This window comes from Heterodontus francisci, chromosome 20, assembly GCF_036365525.1.
Source record: "Heterodontus francisci isolate sHetFra1 chromosome 20, sHetFra1.hap1, whole genome shotgun sequence".
Taxonomy (NCBI): Eukaryota; Metazoa; Chordata; class Chondrichthyes; order Heterodontiformes; family Heterodontidae; genus Heterodontus; species Heterodontus francisci.
In genome coordinates, this window is record NC_090390.1 from 58,024,216 (window position 1) to 58,040,212 (window position 15,997).

Here is a 15,997-nt window from a genome sequence, read left to right on the forward strand (position 1 = left end):
ACTTAACTGTCTAATGTTTGGTCATTGGCTTGCCTTGGGTCTTCGCACCACAGGAAATGAATAATCAAGGAGCCTTCTGAAAACAGGCTATATGAATATCATACACTTGGCATGTTCAATTCTTCTAAATATTTCCACCAACTAAAAATTGTTCAAGAAATTGACAATTTTCAAATCTTCCAAGCTGGAACTTATCACAGCAAATAATAAATTTGTTTGAATTCACCATCTAAAAATGAATGTTTGAATATTTTAATGAAATAATCCTAAACTGAATTGAAATACATCCTTATTCGGCAAGAGTGACAAGTTTCACCATAACTTGAGATGGAAGAAACAAATACTAGGGGAAAATGAATGCTGTTATTTGTAAACTTCAAATAAGTGGCAAGGTGAATAAAACTTTGCAGCCCTCAAGCCAGTGCCAGAAATGTCTCACATTCTGCCAAACCATGCATCTCTACCTCTGCAACATGAGAGTCTGTTCAGTCATTTCTGATGCCTAGTTCAGAAAGGCTAAGATATAAAAATCATCATGTAGTTCTTTATTGTCTTAGATGAACAAACATCATTCAGGACAGTCCTTACATAACCTTCAAAAATAATTTAAACATTTTTATAGAATTATATAAAAAGTTCAGCAAAGATAAATAAAAGCTTTTGTTAGCAGACTAAAATCAGAAATACACATTTTTCCAACTCAACAAATTAGATATTTTCAGTTCACCAGTAGTTGAATATAGCCCCCACAATAGTGTAAATGCAATCAAGACTTTCACCCAATTCATATATTTGCAAATATTTTCAAGTACACAGCAGTAGCACATGCAATTTCAGAAGCAGTACCAGTACCAACAAGCTTAGCAAATTTACAGTTACAAAAATAAAAATATTGAACTAAATATATCAAGATTTTACAGGTTCTACAGGTAATTTCTCCCACAGGTTTTTGAAATAGTTCTAACTCGTCATACACAATACATTTCCATATGTGGAAATGAAAAAAAAATCAGATGAGAAATCACATCTTATTTCCATTGAGTTTTGTTCCTTTTTGGTGGAAAAATTGGCATTTAAAAATTACTTAATTTTCAGTGTCACAGTGAAAAGACATAGGAGAAAGAGACTTTAGTGTATTCAAAAGATAATGTCAGGAGTACTTTCATTCTCAGTTTAAAAAGATGGTCATTGTGAAATACACACTGTGCTACAAGTTTTGATGACTAACAATAACAATTATTAGCAGTTGAACAGTATTTCAGCAACACAAACTGCAGACAATTAACAGAAAATATCTATTATACGATAGAAATAAAACTATACTTATTGATAATAAAGCCAAAGCCTTGTATTAAATGTGTATTTACTCTTTTTTGCTAAACATAAAATTTCAGACAAGCAAACTGCAAAACTAAGGCATGAATAAAAAACCCCAAAATATAGTTAGATTAAAAAAATAAAGCTGCTGCATATGAAACTATCCATGTCAGTAAATGTTTTCCTCAAGTGCCATAACATCACAGTTATCAAAACAATTAATCCAGCTGTTTGAACTAGTCAAAACTTAACATTCTATAGAGGTCCTCTATTAGTAATGGCTCTGTAGACAAACCTTTTAAGCAATTTAATTATATTATGTACTGTGTTTAAGAACTATAGTAACTAAATTGCAGCCAAATGTAGTATTATCATTCAAGTTACCTTTATCAAAATACTCCTGAAAGTTACTTGATTGATTAACGGAACATGGTAGGATAAGGTTCAACAATGCCTTATCATCAAGCATTTGTAACATTAAACGTACCCTCCAGGAACCATAATCATTTCTTTCAAAAGAAGTTAGAATTAGCCCACTGAGGCTGCCATCTCCCTGATAATTCCCAGGCTGGATTCCCAAAACATGACTTTTCTCAGCTCAGCCTTTGCATCCAGGACACTCGCCTCTTGTCACTTTCAATGGAGCAGCAGGAAAAGGTGGCAGTGGAAGGCAAATCAGAAAATAATGACATTTCAGCACCCAAGCCTCAACAACACTGAAATAATGGTGACCCCAAATTGGACACAAACTATTTTACACAAGTGTACAGGGATAAGACATGGTAAAAATCATGCAAAGAAGACAGCTGTGCTATCCAAAGGACATTAGGGTCAATTCATTCCTAAACAGATTGCTCATTAGTATTAGGCACAAATAAGCAAACTGGTAATAAACAGATGTAAGTGTAGAAAAAGGCTACTAGTACAAAAACAAAGCTAATTTTCCAGAGAAAATAATTAAACTTAATGCCAACTTTTAAACACGATGAATATGTATACAGTATTTGTGAAATATTTTAACCCAAACATTTTGATGGAAGCTATGCAAAGTAGATCCTATTAGATAAAAACTGCAGAAATACTAGGGGTTTAATATGGGTAAAAACTTGGGAGATTTCAAGATATTCTGGTTAAATAGGATTTAACAGATGCAGTATAATTCATTTCTGCAAACAACCACATTTTCACCATAAATTAATATCTTTATGAACTCTACCTGTGCACAAGGGCCCTATCTCCATTGATGCTCAGACCGAGAGTTCCTTCAAGACTTTATAGATATTCAAGTTCCACTTAGAAACATTCATCACTTAAGCTGAATGTGCTCTCGGGTGGGGTCAGGGGAGAAAGACAGCACGTGAGAGAGAATATGCCTCATTTACAAAGATTTTAAGGTGAAAATCATTTGGTGGACACAACAGAAAAGTACATCTGTATATCTTTTATCTTGTCTGTGTACATAATTATATATACGGAGAAAAAAAAATCACAAGATTCAATGCAGCTCTGTTCTAATTATACCCAGTGACAGTATCAAAACCTCCAATAACTTCTGCAGTTCACAATTAGTGAAATAAATATTGCACAGGAAACCATTAAAAGATCAGCAATATTCTAACAATTTAAACTTGAATTATATCCGAACAATTAAATTTATATTTGCTCCATCAATTGAGAATTCAAAAGGTCAAGCGTTTAAGAAAACAAAATATAATGTTATACAATAAAGATCAAATATTGATACATATGAAAACAACTTGGTTTCAGCGCTTAAGGACAGGCACTTTAAACTACATAGGATTTTGGTGCATTAAAAACACACAGGTCACAAGTTAAGGGTCACACACAGTACAACCTGGAGCTGTCTAGGCTGAGGAAAACAAGGTTTAAGATTTTCACAATGGAAACCCTCATCAATTTGAATATATAAAAGACAAACCTGTACACTTAATGACAAGGTGCAATATCTTTGGGACCAGGACGGTACACCACACTGTTCTTTAGGCACAAACAACGTTTTTTTTAAAAAAGTAGGCAGATAACTGAACACCAAATCGATTCAGATTTCTCCACGGATGCCACAGCATGGAATCTGCTAGAGAGATCTCAGCAGATGCACTTCACTACGTAGACTAATGAAGTGAATCTAGATGCAAAGTTTTGAATGTGAGAATAGGATAATCCTCTTCCTGTCTAACCTACTCCCATCAGAAGTCACAAATGTGCAATATAGATTTGGACGACAAGAATTTTACCTTCAACTTCTCCCTTTAGATGTCACTGACAGGAAGACTGGCATCATCCAGATCCAGAGGAGCAGGATAACTCTCCTGCATGCCATTTTTACCTTGAGGGACTGAATCGTCCTTTGTCATTTTGGCAGTTGGTTTTCGGGTAGAGACAGCCTGGATCTTGAGTTGGCCTGGCTGAGCCACGGTAGAAGACTTGTGAAGTCCTCGCTTCTCCTGGTTATGTTGGGGATTGTGGTCTGCAGTGTTGCTGGCGGAGGCAATGAGGGGATTATAGGTGGCTGGTGCTTTTGAGGAAGATGAGACAGTACTGGATTCTGCTGTGGAAGTGTCAGGCTCCTGTAAAGAGGATTGTTGGTCAGACACACAAGGTCATTAGTGGCATGTCAGTATTTCAGAGTCAGAGTTTACTCTCTGTAAAACAAAAGCAGAAAAAAACCCACAAAGCAAGGCATCAGCAAAGATGTTAATAAGCATATGCTGTCAAAAGGAGAAGCAAAGCATTTTAGGCAGCAATAGAGGGCCAGAGCTTATTAGAAAAATGGTGAAAAAATATGCTAGATGGTACACAAACTTGTATGTGCAACAACAATGCTAAAATAAAGTTATTGATAAATACTGTAAAGAAAGCCAGGATCCCCAAAGTTACGTTGAACTGTGATACTAATTTTATAAAATGTGACATGCCATGCGATTCACATCTTTCACCTGACCTGTCAAACTGGTTCAGATTTCTCAAAATTTCTAGTGTAAAATACAAGACAAAAATTTAGCATTTCTAATCTACATATCACGGTATTTGTTCCTTAGGTACCCAAAAGGATTAAAAAAAGGCTTCACCCAATGAAAATAAAATGTTGTAGCATATTTTGTTATAATAGCTGTTCTAGTTAGTTTGTTGTTATTTTGTAACAATATAGTGTTTGTCAGGTATCTGAGAAAGCCATGTCATTCAATCCAACACAAAAATGGTAAAAGTGTATATTGAATTGGCAGCTCTTTTTGAACTTAAGATGGTTGTTGAAATTTGCTTGGGCCCAGCTGCTTTTTGGAAAGTATTTTGCAGCCTGTCTGATTCAAACTGAAGAGTTTGTTTAAAGCCTTCAAAGAAAGAAAGGCATCCAGAGTTCTTCGGTAGTTGGTGAGGGAAAATAGAGAATTGCTATACAAGAATAATGCGTCATCATTTGCTGCAGGAATGAAATTAACAGTGACTGCCATTAGTCAAGCTCACCCTTGCATGCTTACGTTTTAAACTTCTTTTTTTGAGTGGCAGTTACTACAAGAGCGAGCTGAGGGAAACTGGGCATCTGGGACCTTAGTGAACAGGGCAAGCAACAGTGAATCAATTTAACCTATTAGATTGTGCAAGTTTATCCTTTTTTCCTTTAAGTAAAGCAAGTACTACTCTAGAAACCTTACTGAGCAAATAACCCTCAAGTAAATCCAAGTGTGACATCACAGGGAAGTGATTGGTTGGTTCGTATTTTTCTCTTTTCTCGCTACATTAGGGTATTGATTCAAATTAGGAGCTGGAAATTCAAAATATTCAATCGGGGTAGTAAAACTGTGTTGTAAGAAGAGTATAAGCACAGAGCAGGTCTAGGAGGTATTAATTAAAACTGGCTATTAAAAAAGGAAGAGAGGTTTTTTTCCAGATCCTGAATTGGGCAGCTGCAACCTGCTGCTTGCAATTCCAGCGCCATCTGGGAACCTCAAGACACTCCACGTGTCTTATGCGACCACATGTGTAGAATGTGTCTCCAGCTGTTTCAGCTTGAGATCAGGATCTCCAAGCTTGAGGGACAGCTGGAATCACTGCGGAACATCAGGGAGCAGGAAAGTTTCCCGGATCATACGTTTCAGGAGGTGGTCACCCCCACAGGCAGTAAGAGTTCAGGACAGTAGGTGGTTAGCCATCTGGAACAGTAGCAATAGCCAGGAAGTACAGGAGTCTTCAGGGTGTGTAGCACTTTCAAACAGGTACTCAGATTTGGAGACGACTGGGAGAGACAACACCCTGAAGGAGTGCAGTCGAGATCATGGCACCAATGGGCATAGGACTGTATGGGAGGGAGCAGCAAAGTGCAGAAATGCAGTTGTTATAGATGATTCCATAGTCAGAAGGACAGATAGGCATTTCTGCAATCTTTATCGCGAGTCCCACATTGTGTGTTGCCTCCCTGTTGCCAGAGTAAAGGACATCATGGAGAAGGTGCAGGATATTCTGCAGGGGGAAGGCAGTGAGCTGGAAGTTGTGGTACACGTTGGTACCAACAAAATAGCAAGAGCAGGTATTGCAATCCTACGGTCAGATTTTCAGGAGCTAGGAAGGAAGTTAAAGAGCAGGACTTCAAAGTTAGTAATCCCTGGATTACTCCCAGTGTCATGCACTAGTGACAGCAGAAATAGGAAGAGAGTGAGGATCAATTCATGGCTCAAACCATGGTGCAGGAGGGAGGGCTTCAGATTCTTGGGGCACTGGGACCAGTTCTGGAGCATGAGGCACCTATTCAAAAGGGAAGGGTTGCACCTCAACAGGACTGAGACCAATGTCCTCACGGAGAGATTCACTTGTGTGGTTGGGAAGGGCAATTTAACCTAAATTGGCAGGGAGATGGGCACCAGAATATAGAAGTAGAAAAGAGGAATAAAGTACATAATGAGAGTGTGTTGGACAGTACTAGAGAAGGGAATAGTTCCATATTAGATAGGAGTGGACCGAGAAGGACCTCGAGGAATGCAAAAGACAGGATTACAATGCATGTGTGTAAACACACAAAAGTGTGGTGAATAAGGTTGGTGAGCTACAAACACAAACAGCGGTATGGGAATATGATGTAGTGGCAATAACTGAAACATGGCTTAAAAACGGCGAGGATGGGTACTTAATATATAAGGATATTAAGTGCTCAGAAAAGATAAACAAGGAAAAAATGTGAGATGGCAGTACTGATTAGGGAAGACATTGTACTATTGGAAAGGGAGGATATCATTGAGGGGGCAAGGACAGAATCCCCACTTGGTTAGAGTTGAGAAGCAAAAAGGGTTTGATCACGCTACTTGGGTATTCTACAGGCCTCCAAAGATAGAGAGAGATAGTGGAGCAAATCTGCAGGGAAATCAGAGAGATGTGCAAGAATTATAGAGTGGTGACATTGGAGGACCTTAACATTATCTCAATCGATATTAGGGTAAGAGTAAAGTGTAAGGAAGAGGAGGAATTTATGAAATATGTTCAGGAGAACTTCCTTGATCAGTATGTTCTCAGCTCAACTAGAAAGGAGGCATTGCTGGATCTGGTGCTGGGGAATGCAGTGGGTCAAGTGCCTGTCGGAAAGCATTTGGGTAAGAGTGATCATCGTTTCATACTAGTAATGCAGAAAAGCAAGGAACAAAATAAGGTAGACTGTCTATATTGGAAGAGGGCCAATTTCAACACAATGAAAGGGAGCCAGCCAGGGTAAAATGGAACCAAAGACTGACAGGAAAAGCTGTATCCAAACAATGGGTTATAGTTAAAGAAGAGATGCTTCAGGTATAGGCTCGGTCCATTCCAACAAGCACGAAAGGTAGGGGAATCAAAAACAGGGCTCTTGGATGACAAGGACAGAGATTATGATGAAACAAAAACAAAGGTGTATGATGCATACCAGGTGAAATCTTCAAGTGGGAACCAGAGGAGAGGTGAAGAGGAAAATAAGACCGGCAAAGAGAGAATAGGAGAATAGAATGGCAATCAACATAAAAGGGAACCCAAAAGTCTACTACCAGCATGTAAATAGTAAGCAAGTAGTAAGAGGTGGAGTGGGGCCTATTAGGGACCAAGAGGATAATATATGCTTAGAGGCAGAAGGCAAGGCTAATATGCTTACTGTGTACTTTTGTATCAGCGTTCACTACGGAAAAGGAATCTAACAACAATCGGTAGAAGTGGAGAGAGTAGAGGCAATGGATAGGGTAAACGTTGAGAGGGGGGCAGGTACTGAAAAGACTGGGTGTGGTTAGGGTAGATAAGTCACTTGGTCTGGAAGGCTTGCATCCTAGGTTGCTAAAGGAAGTGGCTAAAGACGTGCCAAACTTCCAAATGTCCCTGGATATGGGAGAGGTGCTCGAGGATTGGAGAGTGGCAAATGTGACACCCTTTTTCAAGAAAGGATGCAAGGACAGTCCTAGCAATTACAGGACAGATAGTTTAACATCAGTGGTGGGTAAGGTTCTAGAAACAATAATCAGGGGGTAAAAAAAAAAATCAGACACTTGGAGAGGATTTGTCAAAGGGAGATCAGCTTGACTAATTTAATTGCATTTTCTGATGAAGTAACTGGTTAACAAAATTGAGGCTCATGGAATAGGAGGTTCAGTGACCAATTGAATAAAAAAAAATTGGCTTAAGGACAGAAAACAGCTTTTCGTGGTAAATGGGTGTTTTTCAGACTGGAGGACGGTAGGCAGTGGTGTTCCCCAAGAGTCAGTGCTGGGAGCACGGCTTTTTATATAAATGATTTGAATACTGGAACACAGAATAAAATTTCAAAATTTGCCGATGACACCAAACTTGGAGGTGTGCCAAAGTGAGGATGATATGAATCGCCTGCAATGGACATAGATAAGCTAGCAGAATGGGCAGACAGGTGGCAGATGAAATTTGAAAGAGAGAAATGAGAGGTGATGCATTTTGGCAGAAAGGATAGAAAGAGGCAATATAGACTTAATGGCACAGTTCTAAAGCATGTACATGGACAGAGGGGCCTGGGATTCAATTGCACAGATCCTTGAAGGTGGCAGCACATATTGAGAGCGTAGTTAGCAAAGCATATGGGATCTTGGGCTTCATAAATAGAGGTATTGAGTAGAAAAGCAGTAAAGTTATGCTGAACCTTTATAAAGCTCTGGTTAGGCCACAATTAGAGTAATGGCTCCAGTTTTGGTCACCACACTTTAGGAAGGATGTGAGGGTCCTTGAGATTTACCAGAATGATTCCAGGGAGGGCGCATTTTAGTTACAAGGTTAGGTTGGAAAAGCTCAGGTTGTTCTCCTTAGAGGAGATTGAGGGGAGATTTAAAAGAAGTGTATAAGATTGACAGGCTTAGGATAAGTCAGATAAGGAAAAATTGTTCCCATTAACTAATGGTACAAGGACTGGGACACAGATTGAAAGTTTTAGACAAGAGATGCAGGGGGAATGTGAAGAAAAACTTTTTTATGCATCAGGTGGTAATGACCTGGAACTCTCAGTCCACAAGGGTGGTGAAAGTGGAGACAATCATTTATCGGAGGCACAGCTCCAAGTTTGGTGTCATTGGCACATTTTATTCTGCATTCCAGTATCCAAATCATTTATCCAAAAAAAGCTGTACTCCCAGCACTGACCCTTGGGCGAACACCACTGTCTACCATCCTCCAATCTGAAAAACAACCATTTACCATGACTCACTATTTTCTGTCCTTAAGCCACTTGAAGGAAATAAACCTGCAAGGCTACGGAGAGCGAAGGGGTGAGTGGGACTGATTGGATCGCTCCGTGGAGAGCTGGCATGGGCTTAATGGTCTAAATTGCCTCTTTCTATTTATTTATTTAGAGATACAGCACTGAAACAGGCCCTTCGGCCCACCGAGTCCATACCGACCATCAACCACCCATTTATACTAATCCTACATTAATCCCATATTCCTACCACATCCCCACAATTCCCCTACCAAATACCTATACTGGGGGCAATTTATAATGGCCAATTTACCTATCAACCTGCAAGTCTTTGGCTGTGGGAGGAAACCGGAGCGCCCGGCGAAAGCCCACGCGGTCACAGGGAGAACTTGCAAACTCCACACAGGCAGTACCCAGAATCGAACCCGGGTCGCTGGAGCTGTGAGGTTGCAGTGCTAACCACTGCGCCGCTGTCCCGCCCATAAATGACCAACATCAACACCAGATGGCATGGACTGTGAAATTGACAGCGCAAGGGCAGAGAAGGAAGCATAAATCAGAGAAGATGTATTGAAAAAGACAGACTGGATTCAGGGAGAATGAGGAAAAAAATTCAGAATGGAAAAGTTGAAAAAAATTAATTTAATATTGTTCAACAGTCCAACAGCAATACCTGAAGGAATGAAACTCCACATTTGTAATAATTAATTTTCAGTGCCAGAGAGTTTGATTAGCAGTAATTAACACTCGTTAAAAACGGTACTTAGACTAAAATGGACAAGATTTAACAGAGTTTAGTTCACATCTATCATGCAACTACAGCAACTTCACAGCATTTAATGGATTTCAATAGTGAGTCAGAGAGGTGCTGATTTAACAGATAACAGTGGGGCGGCACATCTCAGACAGCGACTTGCACATTTCTGTGTTTAACTGTATATCTGCCCTCGCCCAAAGTTGCTGTAGCATTTGTGCATAAAAGGTGAACACTGTTAGCCTCATTGTTATTTTGACAACAAATTATGGCCCATCATATACATTGTACTTCAGTATAACAGTTGTAATTATTTGTTATTGCTGCTACCTTCAGGTTCTTTTACTGTTTAATACATTTGTTTAGCAGTTAAATCTGAAGTAACAGACTAAAAGTGTAACTGATCCTAAGACAAGGAAGACCATGTGTAAGTAAATGATTTTTTTTTTTAAATCAACAAACCAGAATAAAGTGAAGAAGGATCTTTGTATGGCTTCTGGGCATGCTACAAATCTGCCTCAAGGACTAGACTGAGATGGTGAACCCAAACCAGACCAGCTTGATGAATCAGCTAATAGTGTTTAATTTTAATCCCGCATGTAGCAGGAACCCTCACAACATTTAAGAAGTATTTAGATGAGCACTTGAAACACCATAGCATACAAGGCTACGGGCCAAATGCTGGAAAATGGGACGAGAATAAGTTAGGTGCTTGATGGCTGGCACAGACACGAAGGGCCTTTTTCTGTGCTGTATAACTCTATGACTCTATACTGCAACAATCAAGGAAGAATCTGCTAAACAATCCATCATAGACAGAAATGCTTAATTTTTGTCACACGTGGCATTGAACTATATTGAAGTAAACTATTTAGACACAAACTGGAGCGTTTTGGAGCAGGAAATAAATTTGAATAGGATATAGTGAACATAGAAATGAGACTCAATCTGTTCAGATGCAACCTAACTTGTTAATATCAAGTAACTAACTAAACTCCCAACCCCACAAGTACATTTTAAAAGTACTGCAGATAAAACGTACAAATAAATTTTGAATAAAGTTTCATTTCCAAATTTACTCATGGTTTTAAAGACTACATTATTGATAAACTGTTCACAAACTAATTCAATTTGAGGTTTTGATTTTAAAAATCCGTGACTTTCCAAGTAGAACATTTTATGGTCAATAACATCTTCTGTGATAAAACTGTTCTCCTGAATAATATAGGCATTGAGAACATTAATGGCACTCTTAATATTTTACCAAAAGTATCAAGAAAAATCTGAACAAATATTAGCCTCACTTCTGTGTTGTTAAGTTCAATAATCAATAATGTATGTATTTCACAGGAATTCAGCAAAATTATCTCCTTTTCAAGGTGATCTGTTTCAATGAGCTTTTTCATACCAGGCTGGTAGGCACAGATGAAACCCCTGAGTATTTGATATTCCATTACTAGCAGGTTGTTAATTAATGTTCGCATAAGCACTTACAACAAGCTATGAATGTGAGATACTAAGTGTCTGACAAGAAGCACACAGCAACATAAGATTTTAGAGTTCTTGAGACACTTATGGATATTGGCAATAGCACTAAACATCAATTAGAAATAGTTTGATAATATGTGTAAATATGCTAACATACATCTTACACACACATACACACACACCACATCACATCACCTCCCCTTAAAAGTCAATTATGTTATATTTGAAAAGTTATTGCAAGGCAGTTTTACAAGAAATTTCAGAAAGAATTACTAATTACTACAATTCATAAAGCCTATTCAAATATACAGAAAATAGCAAGTCTTCAGAACTGAAGCAAAATAAAATGTAGTTTCAAATTCACAATAGACTGCTAATGTGCTCAAATGCTACTAAGAAAATGTGAATAGTGCTGCATCAATTCATCTCGTGTTCACCCGATGAAGTAAAGGAAACCTTTAAGAAGCAGCATAGGTTTTTTTTTTGTAAAACTTGTCCTTGCAGACGATGCTTTAAAAAAAATTACCACTTGGCTACTAATTATATATTTTGGTAACACATCTGAGGCAACATTCAGAAAAATATACTGGTTTAAATTAGCATATTTGTAGTGAATTAATGAGTTATCATGAACAAAGGTTACAAAACCTGACAATTATGTGATATATTTTAAAAGAAAGCTAATACGAGCATCCATATAAAAAGCATTTTGCAACCTAAAAAAAGGGCTTTGAATCTGATGATTTTGAGAATACTGTTGTTAAGTACAACAGTATACCATTCCTGTAAAATTTGTTTCAAACAACTCACAAAGCATCAAAATATGACCAAAATAAAGACGACAGAACAATGTTACCAACATAGTGGATGCAAAAATTCAGTGAAACCAGCAGGCTGCTATGAAAAGAACTTAAAGTCTTTACAGTGTGTATGATGTTTAGTATTTTTTTTTTGTATCTGTTAAATATTAACTTATAGAGTAGGATACATATGTCCTGAAGCGAGTGTGATGCAAGAATGTCAGACAACTGTGAACAATGGAAACTAAAGCAATATTTTGCACATTAAACAAATCTGCTGAGACAAAGGAGCTGTTTAAAAATGAAAATCAAATTCTAGCATACACTACCCTGAAATCAGCATCAGCGTTACACAAAATAGACCTAACCAAACCCAAAAATTCTGCACTTGAACTGACGTAGTCGAAGTAGTCAAACAATATAAAGATAAAATGTTTCCATTCACACACCCACACAAACGTATGCTCATGCAATGCAGTTCTACCACTGGTCTCATGCTTCAGACTCAAATTCTATTACACATTTTACATGCAAAGACATGAATACAAATTGTACTTAAGGTCAGTGATCAATCTGTTGCAAGAATTGTTAACAAAGCATTAATATATGGTCTTTGCTTTTGCAAAGATAAAAGATTAGCTGTGCCATAAATAAAAATGAGGAAATATGAACTCTCATGCAAATTAATCAAAATGGCAACACACCATGGAGGATTATAGCTTTTTCTTGTTGGTTATGTGCTCCCAAGCAAGTGGATTATCATTTTTGTTTCTTTTTCTATAATCAGTGTGCAGCAACTTTTGCACCCATAGCATCAACTGTGGGTATGTTTTAACAACTGCCAACATTAATAAACTTGTTTTAAGTTGCAAACTATAGAATTTTTTTCCACATTTCTCTGTCACATAACTTTTCCTTCCCATGATTACTGCAATATATACAGAAGCCTTACTAATTCATGAAGAAATTAAGGCATGAAGCTGCAAAGTTCAGGCCATATTTCTCCCATGTTTTTTCCCTTTCCTCATCAGACGAAAAGCTTTTTCCACGACACAGAGCTCCAGCTAAAGCCTGTTAGATCGGAATGAAGGTAATCACATAACCAGCCCATCTGACTGGGCAGCCAACACACTTACTGCTTGGCCACAGAAACACAATATTAAACTTTTACTTAAATTTGATAGCATATTCCTAGTTCTACTTGTGGCACTTGTTAGAAAGAAATCATTATGGTAGAAATGAATTACATAGATTTCAAATCAACATGAGAAGTATTTCAATTAATTTGTAGCAGCAAGGAGAAAGTTAAAATTATACAAACTTTTTCCAGCAAGGGATAAAAGTATTAAGTTTAAATTTCTGATGGTAAATCAGCAATTGAACCAATAGTGCAATGTTCACTACTTTATGCCAACCAAAGGACAAAATTGTTTCCAGCACATTCAGCAATTGCTAGATTCTAATCCTCCTTAAAAAAAAGCTTGCTTTACATGAGAGCTCACATACGTGCCGCATTCACCAGTTCTTGATGTATACCTCTGTATACAAGGATTCGACAGCCTTCTGGCTTGCCGCATCTGGAAGAACAGTGCAAAGCTCAGATTAGAGTATCCTACACTCATATAAAGAGAGCAGAGAAGTAATAGAAAACACAGTCATAGACTTGCATGTCTATATATGTAGTTAATAGCCAATTAAAACATATTTGCGAGTTCCATCCTTCTGAATTCACCAATTTAATTTAATCGCATTTAAAATACTCTGCACTTTTTTTGAAACATTGTAATATTTCTTTTGGAATCTGCAAACAGATGAACAATGAGAAATATGACTGTGTAATCTGTAGAAGTAAAACCAAGAAAGCTACCTCGAGTAAAAGAATAATGGGAAGAAATAATGTAATCCATGTACAGCATAGTTTGTCTACCGAAAACAAACTTGCAAAAGCAACTTCAACCACTGAAGTTTTTCTAGCAAAACAGCTGGGCAATCAACGTTAAAGTGGTGTAAATTGACAACCAAAGACCCATTGAGAATGTACAATGCATGCTAGAAGAAACACACTCAATCACTGTTGCAATACAGATTTTTGAGGTTTCTATGTGAACAGAAACCCATATTTAACTTATATTACCAGATGTGACTATAGCAAACACTAAAATCTTATATTTACCAAACTTATTCTAGCCAGTCCTCTAAATCTTACATTTCCCATTTCACACAAATGCCAATTTTAATAGCAATCATATTTTCCAATGAACATATTTTTAAAATGAGATTTTAAAAAATATATCTGACTAACAAGTAACTGGGAATTTTTATTTAACATATGACCTAATGAAGGATAAAGAGTACAGAGACTCAGGAAGTACATAAAAGAATGTGCTAACGATTTATGTAATTGGTACTAGCTTTCCAGAGATTACAAGTCATTATAAAACCAAACAAAAAAGCTATATATGGGAAGAAACAAAGAAATGTCTTATTACGTAATAACTTTGCTATTTATGGTGGGGGAGGGAGTGAAAGGAAGATCATCCTGAAATAAATTGTTAAATTATTAATTTTAGAAAAAAACATTGCTAATGCTAGTGATTGTGAGCATCTGTGCAAGACTTTAACATATTGACATACAGAAGCTGCTGATCTTCCGGGGCCTCGCTGTGCAACTATTGCCCCAGATATTGCCTTGATCCAGTTGTGCATATCTTCAGGACTGTCAGTCTGAAACAATCAAAAATCGTAACAGACTTTAACAAAAATATATATTTATACTATATTGTGAGCAGAGCAGCACCCTGCAACACTCATCATCTTACCAGTATAAATCATTCAATAGCTAGCACCTACTTCCAAACTAGAGACCATGTTAGCCTGACACCTGACGTTTGTCATGGGGAAGGCGTTAGAATTGATCATTAAGGAGGCTATAGCTGGGCACTTAGAAAAACTCAAGATAATCAGGAATAATCAGCATGGTTTTGTGAAAGGGAAATCATGATTAACCAATTTATTGGAGTTCTTTGAAGGAGTAACATGCTGTGAATATAGGGGAGCCCGTTGACGTACTGTACTTGGATTTCCAGAAGGCATCTGACAAGGTGCCACATAAAAAGTTATTACGAAAAGTAGAAGCTCATGGTGTAAGGGGTAACATATTAGCATGGACAGAGGATTGGCTGGCTGACAGAAAGCAGAGTATGCATAAATGAGACCCTTCCTGATGGGCAGGATGTGACGAGTGGAGTCCCGCAAGTGTCTGTGCTGGGGCCTCAACCTTTTACAGTTTATATCAATCACTGAGATGAGGGAAGCAATGGCTTGATAGTTAACTTTGCAGATGACACAAGGATAGCTAGGAAAGTATGTTGTGAAGAGGACATAAGGAGGTTGCAGACCAATATTGATAGGTTGAGTGAGTGGGCAAAAATCTGACTGTTTGAGTAAAACATGGGAAAATGTGAAGTTGTTCACTTTGACAGGAAGAATAAAAAAAGCAGATTATAACGGAGAACGACTGCAGAATTCCAAGGTGCAGAGGGATCTAGGTGTTCTGGTGTATGAGTCACAAAAAGTTATTATGCAGTTACGGCAAGTTATAAAGAAGGCTAATGGAATGCTATCCTTTATTAAGACAGGAATTGAAAATAAAAGTAAGGAAGGATGTTATACTTTAATTATTCAGGGCATTGGTGAGACCACATCTCAAATACTGTATGCAGTTTTGGTCTCCTTATTTAAGGGATGATGTAACTTCATTGGAGGCGATTCAGAGGAGGTTTACTAGATTGATACCTGGAATGAGCAGGGTGTCTAATGGGGAAAGGTTGGACAGATTGGTCTTATTTTCAGTGGCATTTACAAGAGTGAGGGGAAACTTGATTGAAGTATATAAGATCCTGAATGGTCTGGACAAGGTGGTTGTGGAAAGGATGTTTACTCTTGTGGGTAAGTCCAGAA

The 15,997-nt window shown here is 37.7% G+C and overlaps 1 protein-coding gene across 8 annotated transcripts in view; it reads right to left on the bottom strand.

Moving 5' to 3' along the window:
• Positions 1-524: 524 nt before the first annotated feature.
• Positions 525-15,997, bottom strand: part of plekha1b (pleckstrin homology domain containing, family A (phosphoinositide binding specific) member 1b) — an 80,236-nt gene continuing 64,763 nt past the window's right edge. For 2 of the 8 annotated variants that reach the window (XM_068052827.1, XM_068052828.1), the window contains exons 11-13: positions 14,672-14,761; positions 13,528-13,614; positions 525-3,905 (exon numbers count right to left, since the gene is read on the bottom strand). In XM_068052827.1, the coding sequence (XP_067908928.1) occupies positions 3,588-3,905; positions 13,528-13,614; positions 14,672-14,761 (495 nt within the window). In that variant the 3' untranslated portion in view covers positions 525-3,587. Of the gene's footprint in view, positions 3,981-13,527; positions 13,615-14,671; positions 14,762-15,997 lie in introns of all 8 variants that reach the window. The other 6 variants (XM_068052832.1, XM_068052831.1, XM_068052834.1 and 3 more) reach the window with 6 other exon arrangements.